We start from the raw sequence: 20,109 nt of genomic DNA on the forward strand, positions 1-20,109 counted from the left end.
TCTTGGGACTATTTGCAACAGAAAAAGCCAGAACTGAAAAAAGTAACAGACTAGAGACGGCGTGAACACGGACTTTATTTAATTCCTTGTTCCCCAGCCAGCTCGCTCTCTGATTGGCTACATTCCATACTACGTCACCATTCACGCAGTCAGAATGCACGAGTCGTCGGCGTTCTTCAGAAATTGGCCCTGAAATATTGAACATGTTCAATATTCCCGATTGTCGGCTACGACCCGTTTCGTAGCGGATTATCAGGACAAATCTGCTCGTAACACGCCACAGACCAAATGATGATTGTACAGGGCGTTTGCCGTCCGAGGGCGGTAAGAGGCAAAATCAGGACAAAAACAGCCCAAAAATCGTTATGTGTGTACCAGGTTTAAGCTAAAGAAACAAGCAAACATAATTCTAACGCTTCTTATTCTCATTGCATTTTATAATACTACTATTTACATTAATCTAATAATAAAAACACAAATACGAAACTTAGATATTTATGTATGTGACAGGTTTAAGGTTTAAAAACTTGTGCAAATCTCTCCCATAAATTCCAGACTAAAGGACTTTATGAAGACAGTCTACCTAGGTTTAATCGAGCAATTCAGCACCAACTGTGGAACAGCTGATCTTGCTAAAATGAAAAGCAATTCTAACAAAATGCTCATCAAGAATACACTCTGCCTAAATTCCCTGACAGTAACTCTCATCAGAGGTACAATTAGCTTCAAGTACCCTTCAGTTTGTTATCAATAATCTTTTATAAAAAGTCACAAAGCAAATATGTGCCTGCTATTATTCCATTCACATTGTCAGACAGAACAGCCAATAGTACATCTCTGTGCAGTTCAACATTCCATCCACACAGAGGTAGTAAAGTATCATACATGAACAAAGAATGAAATCCAGCTTAGGAGAGGTCGCTAGAGAAACTCTGGTCTCCATGCAGCCATGTCCACTCACTCAACACCTGAAACAAAAACAAAGGGAGCAGTTTTCAAAATAATCTGCTTGTATGATTAAGAACAAAACAGTCACCAATATGGCTGTGAGTGTGTGAATACCTCCATGCTGTTCTCTGATTCCTGGATGGTGTCATGTAGCAAACTCTGGAGGCGACTCTCAAATGTTCTGCTTTCCTCCACAAGAGACTCATCCCTGCAGACACATTCAGAGTGAAACAGAGCTGTTACTCATGGCTTTGACAAGCTTATCACAACAAGCATCTGGATTCTCAGTGATTCTGTGACTTCAAAGTTAACTGGACAACATGAGTATGAAATATAGGAGGTACATTTGTGGGAAACTGTGAATATACATGAACAATATCCAAAGTTTTAGCTCAACTGGTTGGGAAATTTGTCAAAATTTGCAAAAAAAATAATTAAAATAATCATGTGTAAAACATTGTTTGGACAAGTGTAAACTCTGCCTTGGCTCTTTCCTTGTTGAAGGAAAGATTTCTTTCGGGCCCCGCCTGAAACCCTTCTTTCAACTCCCAATGTGCAAAGTTGTGTGTGTTTAAGTTCACTCACAATTGCTGTAAGCTCTGCCTGGGAGTCAAGAGAGGCGGCACTGATGAAGGGGTTTGTAATCCATCGGGGCTCCCACTCACTGGGCTGCGAACTTTACTCTGCACAAGACAAGACAGTGGGCTTTATGGTGTGTTAGCTCATCCCATCTGCACCAGCTGAATACACAGCAAAAACAAAAAAACATAGTGCTATGTCCTCAACAGGGCATTAACAGCTTTGAGTTGATATTCAAATTAAATTTTCGGGTGTTGGCTCAGTTCTGTGGGGATATGTGACTTCATGTTACAGTTAAATCCAGTGAATAGGCCCCCTTATTAAACATGGATTAGAAGTGGGAGTTGAGTGTCGTAGCAGAGTCCGGTCCTCACACAGGCGACTTTGAGCAGGTTCCAGAGCTCCCTCTGTCTTCTCTCCTGCAGATTCATCAGGACTTGCTCGCTTTCAGCCATCTGCTGGACCACCCCCTCCACCTTTGGCAGAAGCTCCATCACACGTTGACGGCACACTGCTGTCTTACTGCAAAACAAAGCACAAGGACAAATATTACTGATGCTGGAAGTTTAAAAAATCTGCCGACAAGATGGATGTCTTTAATAGCAGACGGTGTCTTTTTTAACACAATTACAAACATCAGTGTTGCCTTAGTCAAGTTTATAAAATTTGAGGCCTTACATTAGCAAACACTTTACAGTTAAATATTAATAAGTTAAGTGTTTTTATTTATTCTGCCTAATTAGACATTTTCTCAGGGCCGTGTTATTTATTGTGTTATCTGTGTTAGAATATTGAACAGGAGTTTTAGGAACACTGCCCACACACTTATCTGTGTTGCTTAATCCACAGAAACATGATCCTTATAAGTTATACCTCATTGTAAAGGCTTTCCAATTATTTATAATACAACATATGTTGGTATTATTAAAGGGAATAAATAACTGACCAAAAACAAAATTCTAAGCTAGCTAAGTTAACTGTCAGAGATTACATTCCAAAGGTAAAATTTAGGTTCACATGTGGCAAGGTTTTTCATTGTGAATTGTAGCTGTTATTAATCTATAGAAAACTAATGAATCATGTCTAGACCATAAGCAGAGTCACTTAATTAAGTGGCTGTAAACTGACCTCAAAAAGATAAAACATTTCAGCTAAAACCTATAGTTTTACACATATAAAAAATTACAATGAATTTGGATTTTTTTTTAATAATCAACAAAAATTGTTTAATTTTATGTATGACAACCTAAGGTGTGTGTAGAAATCTCTCAGCTTCTTCTCGTAGAACTGCACGGCCTGAACCACCAGACGCACCACCTCCTGACTGTCTCCTGAACACCTCTGGTCTGAAGAGGATGAGAAAAAAAGGAAGGAAAATGTCAACAGAGGTTTATTTTTACATGCAGACACCGAGACGTGTAAAATAAGACATGAGCTGATGCGTGAAAAAAGTCCAAACCTCTGGGTTTTTCTCTGAGTTTGCGGAACAGCTCCATGGCCTTTCCTTCACTGAGGATCAAAAAGGGGAAGAGATCAGCGTCCAAGTTCAAGCAGCAGCTGCTTCTGTTATTTTTACTGTTTCTACAGTGAAGTTTGGTTCAGACTTACAGCGTCTCCAAAGCCTCTCCGCTCCTCCATGGCTGTCTCTGCACATCAACGATGTCTGGCTGCAGCTGCATCATCTCCTCCTCCAGTTCAGTCACCTTGGCCTGGACACCAACACATGCATTTTAGTCTTTTTAAAGGATGTGAATATATTTTACACACACCAACGTGCTGAAGCAAACTCCAACCTACTTGACCACAGCTGATAGCAGTTTGCTCCATCTCCCTCCAAACACCCAGAAGTTTCTCTGAAGCTACAAAATATAAATCTATATTAGTACATAAGTTACTAGTCAAAGGCAATCTGTGTTGCCTTTGACTAGTCAGACAAAGTCTAGATAAATCCATTTTTCCTGAGAAAACCATGTAAATTTCCTTTAGGTGGTTCTGAATGAGCTGGTTGGCAGATTAAATGCATTTCTTGTGGCTGTGCATGTACCAATCCCTGTGGCTGTCTGCTCCTGGTATTTGTCCATGTCTATGTGAAGACTGGTGGTGAAGAAGTCCAGCTTGGCTGTGAGTCTCTGGTACATGGACATCATCTCATTCTTTTGTTTGGACAGTGAAGAGTTGTGTCTCAGCAGGCTCATACTGAAAAAAAGAGGAAAAGAGCTTTGTTAAATTAAACAAACATGTGTGTGTGAATATTGTGTGAGAATTGGTGCATTGTTTGTCCTACATAGCAGCTTTCTGCCCCTGCTGTAATCGTTGCCAGTCTTCCTTCAAGGAGCGGATGGTGTTCCACGCCTGGCCACAAGTCCTCCTCAGGGGGCTGTAAGCCAGGACATGATTAGGGTCATTTTCTGTAAAAAAGAAAGAACCAGAGAGACACAGTGAGACACAAGCAAGCATTTATGCTTTATTTGACAAATAAACAGCTCATATCCCTAAAAACTAACTGAAGCTAGTTTAAACTTAAACTTTAACCTTAACTTTAAACTTTATACTTACGGACAAAGCGGATATTTTCAGGGAGTGGTCGAGGATCAAACTGGGGTTCGTAAGTGCAAGAGGAGCGGTCAAACAGGAAGACCAGAGGCAAGTCTGTTCGTCGCCCGTCTACCTCCTAAAAACACAAATAATAAAAGTGCTGAAAATTCACATTCAGAAGTTAAATATTTGGTTTAGGTATTGTGTATAGAGTGTGTAAGTTAGGCATTTTTACAGTGTAATCAACAGCACACTGCATGACCAGTGCATGAGGCTCCAAGGCTAACCCTGCCTCAAGCAGCAGCTCCTGATTGGCTGCAGGGATGCTGGTGTCTTTTTCTATTCTCAGCTGCAAGTTGGCCACAGTCTCATCATCTGCAACTGAGTATGTCAGGATTTTAGCTGACATCATATTCAGGACATGGACCAACTGAGGAGACAAAACAGGCAAGAAATATGATTTAAAAGCTAAAAAAAAGATGTATTAACCCTTCAAATAACATCAAACTTTGAAGGTTGCCTTTAATTAAAAGAGTAAATGAGGGATATTCTCAGCAAACCTTGAGCTGTAGAATCAAATTTAGCTTGGAGAAGCAGTCGCTGGGTGTAGTAGTGCTGTCTTTGCCCCTTTCGAGAGGGGACCACTTTAACATCAGCTGCAGCCATCTCTCTAGCCTCTCTAATAACAAACTAACAAGAAACAGTCACCACATTAGAGTGAGATGATGAGCATTTTCACTTTTGAATTTATGTTTGTCTGCACATAAAGTCACCTGTTGAGGTTGTTGGGCTGAGGCAGATGTTTAGAGAAGACGATTTCTCCCGAGAGGTCCTCATAGACAACAATATCATTATCTTGCTTCAGTTTTACTTTATTATACCTTAAAGGACAAAGATAAGTCATAAAAAATATACGATTCTGAGCAACCTGTGTATTTGCATCTGAACAACTTTAAATTTTAAATGCGTCATTTTCTCCTCATTTTGATAGCAGCAAATTCCAACATCAGACCGAGTACTTTTCCTCTGCATAATCAGACACCCCTTGAGCTTTATATCATTCATCGTACTAAGAAAAATATTGTTGTTGGCACAATCCAGATATCCTGTAATTCACTGCAATTTTTTTTATTTATATATTCAGTGTGTTCAAGTCATACAATAGCTTATCGTTGCTTGACATAAGAAAACTTCATTGTTCAGCTTAAGTAATGTCTCCAGTTAAAATCATAAAAATAATAATAATAATAAAAAAGATTTGAGTTTATTAAAATTCAGAAATGCCATGCTTTAGCTAGTTTTGGGAAATTAAACTTTTTTTGTCAAGTTGGTTCTCGGCCAAAACACCGAGCTCCAAAACTGCCCCTAAAGCATCCCTTGCATGTGTTTAAATTTAAGTGAAAGGAACTTTGAACAGGGACTGGACAACATGGATCTACTGTACCAGGGAACAGGTTGCCAGGTTGGTAAGAAAGGGCGAAATCCTGTGATACATTCAAACACCAAAGTGCCAAAGCTCCAGTAGTCCACACTGACTGTGTACCTTTGCCTCTCAATAAGCTCTGGGGCCTGAAAGAAGAGAAAGAAAAGCAACTATTAGAGTCTAGAATATGAAGAAGAGGTTGGATGTAAATGTGTTCACTGTAATCCCTCACCAAGTACTGCAGCGTTCCCACAAATGAAGCACAAACGCTGGTATGGTCCAACTCTTTAGCATAGCCGAGGTCTATAATCTTGTGAATCAACTGAAATTATAAAAGAGAAAGAAAACAGAAAAAATTAAATATTAATCTGCTAAACTATCTATGTAATTACAAGTAGACAACTTAATGGAAAATAGTGATATTTTGGGAAATTACAGAACAGTATTATTTTGGATGAAAAAATACCTCTGCACGTCTGTCCTCCAGATAAAAAGCAAGTTGATGTTTTAATTTTTTTGTCTACTTTTTTTACTGTCTACTATAGACAGTAAAAAAATATAAATATAAATATACATAAATATAAATATAACCTCTTTAATGTGTCTGTCTGTTGAACAACATTTTCCTGTGTCCTTTGGCAGGCTGGAGTGCATCATGTTGCATAATGGACAAAATACAGAGCAAGACCTTCACAAATAGGTCATTCCGAGTGCAACTTTAAATTCTGACTTTTCCATATTAAATTTGCAGTGAAAGAGTAAACACGTGGACTCAAAAGAGACAAGTATCTTCCACTTATTTCTCACACACCACAGACAATATAAGCAAAAAAATCTTTGTTGTTTGTTGTGGTTTGTGTGTCTGTGTTTTACTGGGTCTTTAACTTACTCTCTTCTCCCCTTGCTGCAACACAATGTTTTCTGGTTTCAGGTCTCTGTGGATGATCCTCTTTTTATGGAGGTAAGTTAGGGCCGAAGCTGCATAATAGAAGAAGAAGAAATGGAAAAAGGAGGTAAATTAGAGAAAAAAAAACTGGAGTTGGATGCATTGAAAAATGATTTGTAAAGTGTGGCGCATGAGTATTTAGATATTTGAAAAAATAGTTTGACATAATAAACCTGACATTTACAACTATGATGCTGAAAATATATCTTAGCTGCAACCTAAGAGACGAGGGCTGCAAGTGTAAGGTGTTCACTCTTAAAAACATATTGCTTGACGTCATTGATCAGATTTTATAACGTCTTTATAACGTCACATAAAGACTTATCTATTTTTGTTTGAGATATCAAGCAGAAAAAGGTGTGCAAAAAAACAAGTTTCAGACACAGGTGGAACTTTCGGAGAATTTAGAAAATTTATTGGCAAAAATGCAATACATTAAGCATAAAACTGCCATTATAAAACGGGTGTTTCTCATCCTTAATTGTGATTGGCTGAGCAGCGTTCCATGCCGTGATAAATTGAGTGTAACCCACACATAGACCCGGTAAGACCTCATCACAAAATATTCCTGTGCCAGTGTCAACGGGCGTAGCGTTGCCTAGCAACCAATAGCTCTGAGCGCAGCTTACCTGTTCCGTTGTAAATTGTTTTTACAATTGCTAAAAAAGAAAAGAAATGTCAGACTTTGTGGTAAATTTCGATTTGTGTGTTTCTTTAATTAAATTTATATTTTATAAGCAATATGAAGGGTAACCGTTTCGCGTCGGGCCTTAGCACACCCCTCCGCCGTTGTAAAATCCCTGTAACCCACGGCTTCTCGGGGCTTATTGCTTTATTAATGTTTATACTCAAGTGAAAAGAAGAATTTGGCTTGTTTTCCTTACATTAGAATCAGATGTTTATATCCAAAGTTGCAGCAGATTTATCACTCTTTGCCGTGTTGCACAATCATGCTTTTGCAATTTTCACTGCCCTTAACAACTAAAACTTTAACTGTGTTTCACTTTTGACCAGACCAGTAACCCTCATGGACACTGCCATCATTGTGCGATGTGGGATGTCTGTATTAGGTGGACATAGCAACCTTAATGTCAACAATTTCTTTATGAACTGCTGCTTTTAAAATCTTAAATTTGGCCATCAACATTTTGGTGTTTTTTTGTCCCAGAAGTTACTTGGCCCTATTTTGCATAAGATAGTGGAGTTCGAAAGTGGTATTTGAAACCTGACAGGGCAAAAGTGCATATCTTTAATGGTTATTTACTTCGTTACTAAATGCTTTCCTGATTGACGCAAGTCATTAACCGCACTGACTAGCTGGTTATTGACTTGTGAGAAAACTGACTGACTCAGTTCCAGAGAGGTCTGACGCTAGCTTCTAGTGGATGACAGTGGTACAGCATCTTAAGTTACTTTCTCTTTGGCCTCACATCTCAGACAGGATGGCTACCTCCACTGCCACTGCACTGCAACCACATAAACTGTTTCACTGCCCGATGTCGGTGAAAACAATATTTTGAGCCTTTGTTTAGACCTGAAGGAATCATGTATACATGTAGTCTTTCATTTACTGAAACTGAAATTATACATCTAACAGATATTGTGTCAGTTTACAATTGAAGCTCTGAAGTCACTTTACTGGTGCGTCAAACAGTGACATCAGAGTGTGCTGGCACACACCATTCAGTAACGTGGAACTTGTGATATTTAGGAACCTTTTGTGTATGCGCAGATGTGGGAGTGGATGCCTGTGTAGATGCCCTCCCCCATGCTGCAGATTAAAGAGGATCAGTCATCATCAGGAAATGGCCAGTAACTCGAAAAAGCAAAAGGAGTTTGTGTGAGCCTGTGTGTGTTTGTTTGAGTGTGTGTGCACAAGTTTAATTCTTCTTTCCACTCTCTATATGTTGTGATCCATATCATATGTTGCTTCTCTCAGATTTGTTTATACTGCAACTGCACGGCCTGTCCTGCTAATCCTCCGTCAGCGCTCCCCTGATCCTCCACACGTGTCCCTGATCCTCACACTCCAATCAAGCCAACCTGTCACACCTGTCTCCCATTGACTCACCAGCCCTTATCTACACCAGCACCACAGTCACTCCTTGTCGGACCATAGCCTACGCACATACTAGACTCATCCCTTCTCCTTTCCAGGCTCCCTGGTTCTCGTCCCCCCAGTCTACTCCTGCAGTATCTGTAAGACCATTTCCTTGCATTCTTGGTCCATTAATAAAGTCTGTTAATCTGTCATCTGTCGCCATGGGGTCCATGCGTAACAGATGGTCCGACCACCCAAAGCAGAATGAATCGTGTAAAGAGGAAGGATTCCTGGAGGAAAGAATTTCCCTCTGCAGGCCCGACTTTTTCGAATGAGGCAGAAATGATGAGCTGGCTGAATCAGCTGATCGCCCATCACGAGAACTCCCCCCGACTGGTCACCATTCCTGGGATCCCGATTGGCGATCCGGCGAACCTCAGCTTCCAGGCTCACGTCCCCTGAGCCAACGTCTGCTCCCCGGTCTGCTCAGGCTTTGCAGCGTCCGACGCCACAGCCACGGTCATCTGTTAATCTGTCATCTGTCTCCGTGGGGTCCATGCATAACAGCAACAGCCATATGGTGTGTGTTGTTTGAGTTAGTACACAATGTTTAGGGAAACAGCAACTCAGTGAACTGTTGACATAAGCCTCGGTATGAGTGTGAGCTGTCGGTGTGGGTGAGTAAGAGGCTGGTTGTTTCAGGTCACTGACATCATGATACTACTTAACCTCTTCCTCCTCACTACAGAGAACTCATCTTTCTGCCAGCTCACCCGATTACTTCATGAATCCATTATTCTCAGAAATATGATTTAAACGTTAGAAATGAAATGTGGACCAAATACTCACAAATATCACGTAACAGAATCAAAATGGAGCCCTCCCTCATTCCACAGCAGTTCTCCAAGAGGTTCAGACACTGCAGAGAACATAAACACACACTCAAGATATGAGTGGCATAATACGTGGGATGAAAGCAACTCAGGTAGATATAGGAAAGAGTTCATTAATCGGTCGTTTAACAAAAATAAACGTTAACTTTCTGCTCTTTGGCTCTTCTATAAAACAGCAACTTTCAGTCCATTAGGTGGATATCTTTATGGGGAATCAGAGATACTTTAAAGCCCTAATTGATGCATTAAACTCTTTTTTTTTATTATTATTACTCTACTGGAAATGTGTAACAGAGCAAAAGAGCACGGAGTACTTTTCTGCTCATAGCCACCATTAACTTCTCCATCTGTCCCCAACTTGCCTGCTTAGTTTTCAACCATCTGGGATGCTTTGAAATTTTTATGATACCATGGTTTGCTACAGACAGCATTTTCCTCTTTTGCTGACCTCAGGCTGCACACTCAATTGGTTTCAAACTATAAATTGCACCAGATTTATCCTCCAGAATGAGTAAGCAATTGTCTAGCTGCTAGCCCAAACAAACCAGACTTAATACAGGACAGAAAATATTTATGCAGTAGTATAATTTTACACCGTTAATTCTTAAATTTCTCTTCCTGATCTGATCACACAGGTGGAGCTTTTGCTCAGGGTCATGAAAAATGGTTTTGTAAAGGATTGCCATTGCTCATTGTTTCATTGTGATTCATCTATTAAACACAAAGCTTTATGGATTATAATCCAGTGAACTAAACACATAGTATGTCCATACACATTATCAAATATTTACCTTTCTCAGATCTCCACCCTGGCAGTACTCCATAGAAAGCAGCGGCAGATCGTTGGTAGCCACAAGTGCCTGCATCCCTTCAGGCACTTCTCGAGCTGCGACCACGTTAACATGATTCAGTCTGAGTGAGTAAAGACCAGAACACATCAGTCGAATGTAGCTGTACCATATCTTTTTTCTTCATTGCATGAATCCTCCTATGAAAGTGTTGTATGAAAACTGATTTGTTAAAAATAATAATAGGTTGATATAGTGCTTTTCAAGGCACTCAAAGCGCTTTACATAGTATTCACTATGCAGCCTCTCCGACCACCACCAAACACTCATACTCATTCATACAATAGCAATGCCAACACTGGAGGTAAGGAGGGTGAAGGAGGAGGCTGCCTTGTCCAAGGACACAATGACAGATGAGCGGGAGCGGCGAATCAAACCGCCAACCTTCCAAACATTGGATCATTTAGTATTCTATTCTATTCTATTCTATTCTATTCTATTCTACAGTCATTTAGCAGACGCTTTTATCCAAAGCGACTTACATTTGAGAGTAAGAACAACACAAGCATGAATTCAAACAAGATGGGACATCATAATTAAGTGATAGTCAGACTGCTTTGAGTCCAGTTGGACCCAGGTGCTGTCATGTAGTGCTAGTGCAGTGCATATAATTTTTTTTTTTTTTTTTTTTTTTTAGCAGCAGTCTTTTTGGTCTGGGAATCTTAAAATCAAGCAATGGCTCCTTACTATCCTGGTCATGCATGTTAACAGACTTTGTTACCAAGCTCACATGTGATATATTTTACTTTGTCTTAACTAAATATGTTGCATTAGCCTATAGATGTAAATTCACCAAGAAATTCACATGATAAATAAATAAAATAAATAATTAAATCAGGAGAAAAATCAAGACCAAAGCACATCTGGACCCCAAGCTACATCTTTCCAATTTTCTAGTCTGTTGATCTCATTTTTTGATCCATGGATTCACGATTTCACTTCTTAAGGGTCCCAAAGACTAATCTAAATTATTATTTTCAATGTAGACTACAAACCTGCATTGCTCATCAATAGCAGTATCAAGAAAATATGCCTTGTAATTAGGAATTATACAACCCACTGTCTGCACACTATGTTCAGCTGAACGTCTGAGTGGTTTTACTTTCTCTTCCCCTGTTCCTCATTCTTTGCTGTGTCATAATTTGATTAAAAAGTGTTTCTGAAGTTGAAAAAGCAAAGGAGAATGTAAAGATAACAAATTCAAAGGGATACCAGATGCAGTAGGAAAAAGGATTAACAGTGTAGTCATAACAGTGAACCATGCGTAATCAGTGGTATGGCAGTTTCAGTAACAGGAGACTGAATAAGCGGTCAGTCATTTACAGGTTTTTGTTCTACAGACCTGTAGTAATTGGTTTAAATAATAAATAATCTGTCAAGTCTTTACCTTTTTACAAATGGTGTAATTATGGGTGCATTCCTAACATTGTCAGATCTTTTTAAAGTTTCCACAAATTCTCAAATCCTCTGCTGAATTAATCATTAAAAACCTTGAAAGACAGTTAGCACTCAGAACGTTTTAATGATACTTGCAGCCTTGCAGAGCAGTAGCTCTGGTACAGGATGTTCCTAAAACTTCACTGGAGTCTGACGGTGCTAAATTGAATTTACTGGACAAAATTAAGGAAAATCAATTTGTATATCTAAGTGAAAACTAAGTCATGAGGTTTAGAGAACTGTCTGTAGACCAGTGAAATAGGATTGCATTAAGGCACAGACTTGAGAAGGCATAAAGTAAAGTTCCTGGAGTGGTTAAAGTAGTAACCTCCGTCATTATGAAGTGGAAGATATTTGAAACCACCAAGAAACATGTAACAGCTAGCTACCTAGCCTAACTATGTAAACAGGCAAGGCTACTGGTCAGGAGAAAAACAGCGAGTGAAGGGTCATTTATAAACATTACAGAAGAAATATCAAAGCAGCAATGAAATTAAATAAATTTAATACAGAATTCTTTATTCACCCCTCAGGGAAATTATATTTAGGAATCAGAGTGGTGCTATTATAATTAAGACACAAGTCAGACAGCTGGTAATCAGACTAAAAACACCTTAAAAAAAACCTTCAAACCATGAGAAGCATAACACTTTTACAAATGAAAAAAAGTCTGCCACAGAGCATCACCTCATCATATCATCCCTTCACGCCAGCACGGTGGCGTTAGCATCATTCTCTGCTTTACTGTGAGATGAGTTTTGAGATGAGTGAAGACAAGAGGAAAATACAGATGCAGAAGTGTAAAATGCAAAAACTCTTCCCTGAGTACTCTGGATCTCAAACTGGGATGTAAATACAAAGACCTGAAGTATAAGTAGAATAGTGCATAAATCCTGGAGTGACCCAGACAGAGCTGGGACCTGAATCAGTGACCCCTTACATATGGATATTATTTTTTTTAAAGTAACAAAATACAGAAAGAAATCTGAGGTTTTTTTGTCATAGCTGACAAAAATGTGTAAGCTGATTTTTAAAAGAACCCATAACACAATCTGAAAAAGTCTAAATAATTATTTAGAAATCTGTTTTTAGAGACAGAATATAGAAACAGTGAGAAGGACAGTTATGAAACCAGTCCTAGCATGTGTTAGTGGGACAAGCACAATGTGTTTTATGGTTTTCGGTAATGACGACAAAAGAAAAGAAATGAAAAAGAAAAAACTCAATGTAAGCATTATAAACACATCATAACTACAAAATAAGTCATGCGTTTTCTAGTGTGTTAAGTAGCTGTAATAATATAATGGTAGGTTGCATTGTCCCCTGCTCTGTGGCTTTTTCACCAGCTGAGCGTGGGTGCACAGGGGTTGTGGTTGTGACCACGTCTGCCTGAGAACAACACACTTATTAAAGTGGAATTAAGAAAAAATGTTTTTATGCTCATGTTTGCACCGTCAAATAAAAACAAAAAAAATACACACCCCTCGCAGGTCACAAACAATCACATCCCACACAAACTGGCACACTGCAGTGACTGAACCGTGAATGGAAACTGTTAAACAGACGTTTGTGGAAAGAAAATCCCCGCCTAAGCATGGGCAAAATGTGGAGGCAGAACATTATGCTGCTAGAAATAACCAAAGTCACCAAAATAACCCCAAATTCCACTCTGCTTCAATTATATAATGTGTGATTTTTATTATTTGGGGGGAAAAAATGTGTCTGTTTTTAAAGAAAATTTGTGAAACAGATGGGTACATAAGAGTCAAACGTCAAAACAGAAAGCACCAAATCCATCATGAGATGCACCGTGCTGAGTCACACGTCAAACCAAAATTAGTCTCAAAAGCAGCTTTAAAAACATCAAAGAGTTTGAGGTAAAAAAAAAAACGAACTGGAAAGTTGTTGATTTCTACAGCAGGGTTAAAATGTATACCTCACATCCCGAGAGGCGTCAGAGGAGGAAAAAAAAGGCTCCCGGACCTTTGGGAAACATGAACACAAACTTAAGCAACAAACCGTGGTCAGACAAAACAAACACTTAAGAAATCTGTGTTTTTTACTCCCTGCTGATTTCGAAGCCAAGTTATTTAAAAGAAACTGTGCTCACGTCTGTTTACCTGCAGAGAGATCAACATCTGTAATCCTCTGTAAGAGTAAAATAATGACAAACAAGACAAGCCAAAGCATCATGAGCACTGAGAGGTAACGCGAAAACACGGATCATCTCGTTACAAAGATACTTGGCATTTGGTGGGGTTTATTAGAAAGGAAATAAACATAGGTGTAGGAAGCAGAAAAATGTAGCAAGTGTAGGGGTCTAATTTTGATGTCTAGAGAGCTGGCTCATGACATCTCCACAACTGCAGCTCTTGATGTTCCCAGTCAGCAGGGGTCGGGATCAGGACTCTAAATTAACACCAGCCAACTTGCCAAAATGTGAAAAAGTGACAAATGAAGCAAATAATTATAGTTATTTGTCCTGGCATGGCTACTACTAAATTTCTCATAAACGCTATTCCATGACATTGGCTGCATGCTAACTTTAGTATGTATGATATCATTTACACACTTCTAAGTGCAGCTGAATAGGGAGTGAAACTTAAATGAAGTGACCTGAAGAGAGAAAAAACAAAAATGTAGCAATGGTTAGACAATGTAAAAAATAAGGTTGGTTACAAGGAATGAAAGGAGGTAGGGAAGAATGTTAAAATTGAAACAAGAAGTGAGACAAAGAAAAAGAGGATGTTTAATATGTGATGGCTTTCAGGTTGTGGATGGCTGGTGTTCAACCAGGGAAAAGAAGGGAAAGTGTAAGGGCTGGTGCATCTATATAAAATGAAAAAAGCTGCACTTGTAATCTAGCTTATTTTACTCCCAAAAACAATTTTTATTTTCATTAGCATCAGTAAAATTATGTTGCAGAAGGGAAGTTGTTGAGGGCAATCAGATGCTTATTCTACTGGGAAACCTTGGGTAGTGTTGGGTAGTAATGCGTTACTAGTAACCTGTTACTGTAACGCTGTTTTGTCAGTAACTAATACTCTAATCCATTACTCGTTAAATAAAGTAACTCAGTTACCACTACCATATGGTGCGTTACTCCATCACTAGCTAAATGGCCACATTTTGGCCAGCAGCTGTGAGCTTCTTCCTGCTTACAGCAGTGACGCAGCACGACATGGGCAGTGTTGTAAAGTCTGCTTGTTGAGCTTGTTTTTCTCTGCAGTTGGCTTGTAAATATCATCAGTCGTGAGTTTTGGGCCTGTTTTCTTTACTTGGGCTTCCTCTGCTCCCTTTATGAAGTCCTCCTGATTCTCTCACAGCTGTCCACATAGCAATAACCCCTGGATGTGGAACGAGAAACGTAAACACAACAGTCCTTTTTTTCAGGAACTAGTGTCCACAGTCCCGTTTCCTTGGTTACAGCGGGCATCCCAATGGGCGCGCCCCAACCCCCTCAGAGGCGCACAACTTCACTTGACAGAGAAACAGTGACGATGACAGCAAATAAGGAAATATGTAAATCAAAATGTAATAAAGAGTAAAGTCAAGCCATCTGCTGGCCTGACTTAAATAAATTAGTGCTGAAAAATTACTTTGTGTTTAGTACGTACAACATAGTTATTAAGTTAGAAAATATTAATGGGAGAATTTTTAAGAATGTTCTTTTAAGAAGTAACTAAAAAGTTATTTTTTTACATTATTACTTTCCATTGATTTAAGTAATCAACAAAGTAACTGAGTTACTTTTTGAATGAAATAACTAGCAACTGTTTATTTCAATAACTAGGACAACACTGGTACTGTGTACCTAAACACATACCTAAACTGTATTCCCTGATACCAGTGCCTTTTTTCAGCAACGTAATGGGCTCTGTCACACCACAAAAATGGTTCAAGGAAGATTTTAGGAACTTAACGTTTAGGTGTTGATTTGGCATCTCAGTCCAACTGAGAATATGTGGGACATGCTGACCCAACAAGTCTCATCTATGGAGGCCCCGGCTAAAAACTACAAGACTTAAAAAGATCTGTAACTGGCTTAATGTCAGATACCAGGTCAAGAGGAATCCATTCTCCAACAGATCTGGGGCTTTTGTGGAGAGAAAATGAGAGTTTTATCCTGGACACCTCCATTACAGTCATACATATGAAAGTACAAACTGACCTCTTCATGATCTGGATCTCAAGACACCATCTCTCTTTGCTTCTGTCGCTTAGCTCTTGGCAGCACTGCTTTATTGCAATCTGCTCCTCAGTGTCCTGAAAGCACACACACAGACTTCAGAGAATTCACATTCACTTATATTCATTATTTCCAGACTTACCGTCAGCCTTTATTAATCCTTCCATAACCCAGTGGTGAAGTGCAATTTTGAAGTACTTTGACTTTATTTGACTATTTTGACCTCTTCAGGCACAGGTGGAGCACCATAAGCAGGTGGTTAGAGCAGTGTACAAGAACATCTGTACAGAGTTCAGGCTGGAAGCCCCAAGGTCAAGATGGGAGATACCACAAAAGGTGGTGGAGAACGATAGAGCTAAGATCCTGTGGGACTTCCAGATCCAGTCTGAAAGACTGGGGATGGCTAACAAACTGGACATTGCAATGGTCAACAAACTACCGATGTAGTAATCCCAAATGACAGCAACAACAAGAAGGAAGATGAGAAGCTAGAATAATACCAAGGGCTGGAGGAGGAAGCTGAAAAGATGTGGGGTGTGAAGACAACAATGGTACCAATGGTAACTGGAGCACTCAGGGAAGTATCCTCCAAACTGGAAGAGTGACTTCAACAGATCCCCAGGATCAGAGGACCCCGTCCAGGAAAGCACAGTCCTAGGAACAGCTAAGATACTATACAGAACCCTCAAGCTCCCAGGACTCGGATATAGGACCCTATGGTCTTTTCCTACAATGCGTCATTATGTTTTTTTTTTTTTTGTATTTGTAAAAGTGCATACAAAGTAACAGTCAACACCACAGGGATCATATTATGTCATATATGTCATATAACAGCTACAGCTAGTCTCGCTTTAAACAAAGCTGCTGTGGTTTGACAGCAAACTGGAAAGATTTGGTTACTGGTATTATTCAGTCAAGAATAACCAGTTTTCTTCTGATTAAATACAAAGTTCACTGATGTGGACACTTTAAGGAAATCAAAATAAAGAATTCATTATTAAAATTTTCCCCACCAATCTCAAGAAGTTTCCTTCCATTTATTTGAGGCTGCTTCCTAAGCTGGAAGAGCAGTGAGAGCAAATCAGACTGGGCTTTTCACAGGCGTGGAAAGTTTCACTACATTTGCACAGTAAAAAAAAAATATTTATTTTTATTTGAACATGCTAACCTACTTGGGCAATTTATCAAATATAATATACAGTTTCCTAATATAACATTAAAACAGTTAAGCCAGAAATGTTTCATTTCAACACATCCAACAATTTTTCAGTGTTCAAAAAAGGAGGGAATTTTTTTTTATTAAATATTGTGGAGGTATGACTTAGATCTGGCTCTGTGTAGCCATGACAGAATTTCTCACTATTTTCCCATTTTCTTTTAAATCTGATGAATCAATAAACTGAGAAGGTAATCGTACCAATTTTAATTTGCTCTAAATCTCAACAAAATACTAAGCAATCAGCTAAACCAGTTTTTCTCTCAGAAACTGTCAAATGCGTCAGAAAAAAAATATAAAAGAAAACCTCAATCATGCATTTTTTACTCTTACTATTAGGACTACTTTAATTACATTTAATTTATTGGGAATACATCTGCATTATTTCTTTTAAACATGATCTTGGTACGTTTTAGTCCAACACAGCTTTAAGATTATTGCAAACTGTATTATGATCCAATTTCTGAAAAAGATGACGGATACACGTCCACCTTACTACCCGCTTCCCATCAAGGAAAAGGGCCCACCCTGCTTCCCATCATGTGGCCAATAATAACTCGCAGTATTGTCATTAATGCAGAAGGACAGGAAATTTTCTATAGAGGAAGCTTATCATCCCACCAGCAGCCATGTCACCAGTGCCCTGCTTAGTGAAGCGTTTTCCATTCCTTGTTAAGGCCGGTCTGCAGTGGTAGTGTGCATCAGCACTGTGATCACACCGGTAAACAACACGTCAGTCTTTCACTGATAATTTCACTGATAATCATTTTCAATTTCATTGAATTCATTAATTGAATTAAATTTTTTAACAGATGTAGAAGTTATATTGCTCATGTATTTAGAAATAAGACACATATCTCACACAATACAAGTGATGTCATACAAAGCCAGATTACTGATGGTATTATAAATGTGATAATGTGAGTGTCATATTGTCAGCAAAGCAATTATTATGTGTAGCTATGCAGTCAAAAAGAGTTAACCAATGTCTGCTTCTAAAAACAATATTCTACACTGAATCTTCTACATAAACAGTGATTAATTCCAGTTTCTGACTCACCATCATTTATTACATGTACATAGTGAAGATGGAGTTACATGGTTCACAGCCAGCCAGATTTCCTTGAACATGAGGGTGAGTAATAAAAATGAATCTTTCAGAGAAGACAGAGGAAGGACATAGTATGGGAGTTTTCATGTTCCCGTTCTCTGCTTCTTGCTCTAAAGACAGCTCTACAATGCTGTCATCCTGTGACTTAGAGTGATATCATAATAAAACTGTTTGTTCTCATTAAGTGCAGAAAGGTGATTTCCTGGACTGATGTCATTCTAACAGCGCAGGTAAAAAAAACCCACAGCTCTTCTTAAACGGACCAGTTTTCGGTTTAGAAGCTGAAATTTCCTCCTGAGTCATAAGTCAGGTAAACCTGAACACGCACAGAAAATACTTTTTTTTTACTTAAAAAAAATCACAGTTAAGATATTATGTAATTGCTGTGTTTAAAGCTTGCAGATTTTGTACCTTATTTTGCCATCTTGTGACGTTCCCAAATCCTCCCGTGCCGAGCCGCTCCTTCAGTTCCCAGGGTCCACATTTCTGTGGCTGCTGCAGGGGGACTCGTTTCATTTCCTCCTCACCTAAACGCACCACAACAACAAACATGAAGTATTACAGTCACATTAGTGTCTTTGTAGGGTTCATCAGAAATAGGAAAGAAAAAGTCAAGCTTACGTCGAGGACACCAGTAAGACAAAGAAAATGTCTTATTGTCATTTCTGTTAGGAGTTGATCATCGTTGACTGTAGGCTACTCAATTATCTATCCCTGAATTTGATTATATAACCAAACTGACATTACTTCGGATTTTGGGCAGTTGGAAAAATGAGCAAGAAGACAGCAGCTTGAACAGAACCTAACGAAACGACTGATAACAAATAATCGAGATTAATTTTGTGGCAAGGCAGAAAAACGTCAAGAAGGTATAAACAGGTGTAAATAATGACATTAAAGAAGAAACTTTAGAAAGGTTTAACAGTGACTATGAAATCAACATTTTTACTGTCAGAAATGTGAGATATTTGGGCTAAGGAACGTGTTATGAATCTTAGTTTCATAATAAGAGCTTACAAAATGTTAATATCAAGTGTATAGTTCATTCTTTAAAATTCTCCATGCGTGGAAACACCAACTTGATGCTTGTTTTGTGTGGTTATGCAATTATACTGACCTAATTCACAAAACTGACCACACATTTGAGGCCAGACTATATATTTCTTTATATAGTGAATTTCTTTAACTGTGTTGTACCGTAGTTGTAGATTAATAACATATTCAGAGGTACTACAATACTCATAATGCTTCCGTCTTACTTTATTTCTACATTACTAGGATTATCGATCTGACTTTCCTTATTTGAAATTATGCATTCAGTCACATACACACACACACACACACACACACACACACAATAGCTTTTCTCCAAGTTTCCAACGTAAAGCAGCAAAGTTTCCGAGTTTATTCTCATACAGACAAGCGCCTGTGCTGGAGATAAATCCTACCTTAGACTTCGTGAGCAGCGTAATTTTCTTTGAATGGCGCTGCGTGTTTTGAGTTAAACTTTGAACGCTTCTGTACTTATTTTGGCGACACGATCAATCTCAGAATCGGTCGACTTCCTCATACTCGTACTTCCTGTAAACCTGATGAGAATGTCCCGCCCACAAGAGGCACAGTCCTCGGTTCACGTCTGTCTCATAGATTTATGGTTTTCTAAAAATTCTCCCTGGGTATATTATTATTATTATTATTATTATTATTATTATTATTATTATTATTATTATTATTATTATTATTATTATTGTTGTTGTTGTTGTTGTTGTTGTTAATAATAATAATAATACTTAACTGACTCATATCAACAGCTTCTTCAAATAATGAGTAATCAGTGAATTTAAAAAAAGATCATTGCTAATGAGTCACATAATGATCTTTGGTGAATTATTTTGGAATTTGTGTGTTGGTATAAATGTGTTTGTTCAAACAGTCATTCACTG

General features: G+C 38.6%; 1 protein-coding gene across 1 annotated transcript; it reads right to left on the bottom strand.

Annotated features, from left to right (window-relative positions):
- Window positions 1–260: 260 nt before the first annotated feature.
- ikbkb (inhibitor of nuclear factor kappa B kinase subunit beta) lies at window positions 261–19,738 on the bottom strand. The gene is made up of 22 exons (XM_042000378.1): window positions 19,615–19,738; window positions 18,578–18,693; window positions 15,822–15,916; window positions 10,157–10,277; window positions 9,322–9,391; window positions 6,375–6,463; window positions 5,718–5,807; window positions 5,507–5,631; window positions 4,836–4,943; window positions 4,623–4,752; window positions 4,298–4,492; window positions 4,084–4,198; window positions 3,812–3,935; window positions 3,572–3,723; window positions 3,325–3,386; window positions 3,136–3,236; window positions 2,987–3,036; window positions 2,774–2,873; window positions 1,902–2,049; window positions 1,534–1,631; window positions 1,063–1,156; window positions 261–968 (listed from the first exon to the last, which is right to left on the bottom strand). Exons 2-22 carry the CDS (start codon window positions 18,680–18,682, stop codon window positions 909–911), a joined length of 2,232 nt encoding a protein of 743 aa, XP_041856312.1. The 5' UTR covers window positions 18,683–18,693; window positions 19,615–19,738; the 3' UTR covers window positions 261–908.
- Between the last annotated feature and the right edge of the window lie 371 nt (window positions 19,739–20,109).

The sequence above is a fragment of the Melanotaenia boesemani genome, chromosome 11 (genome assembly GCF_017639745.1).
Source record: "Melanotaenia boesemani isolate fMelBoe1 chromosome 11, fMelBoe1.pri, whole genome shotgun sequence".
NCBI lineage: Eukaryota > Metazoa > Chordata > Actinopteri > Atheriniformes > Melanotaeniidae > Melanotaenia > Melanotaenia boesemani.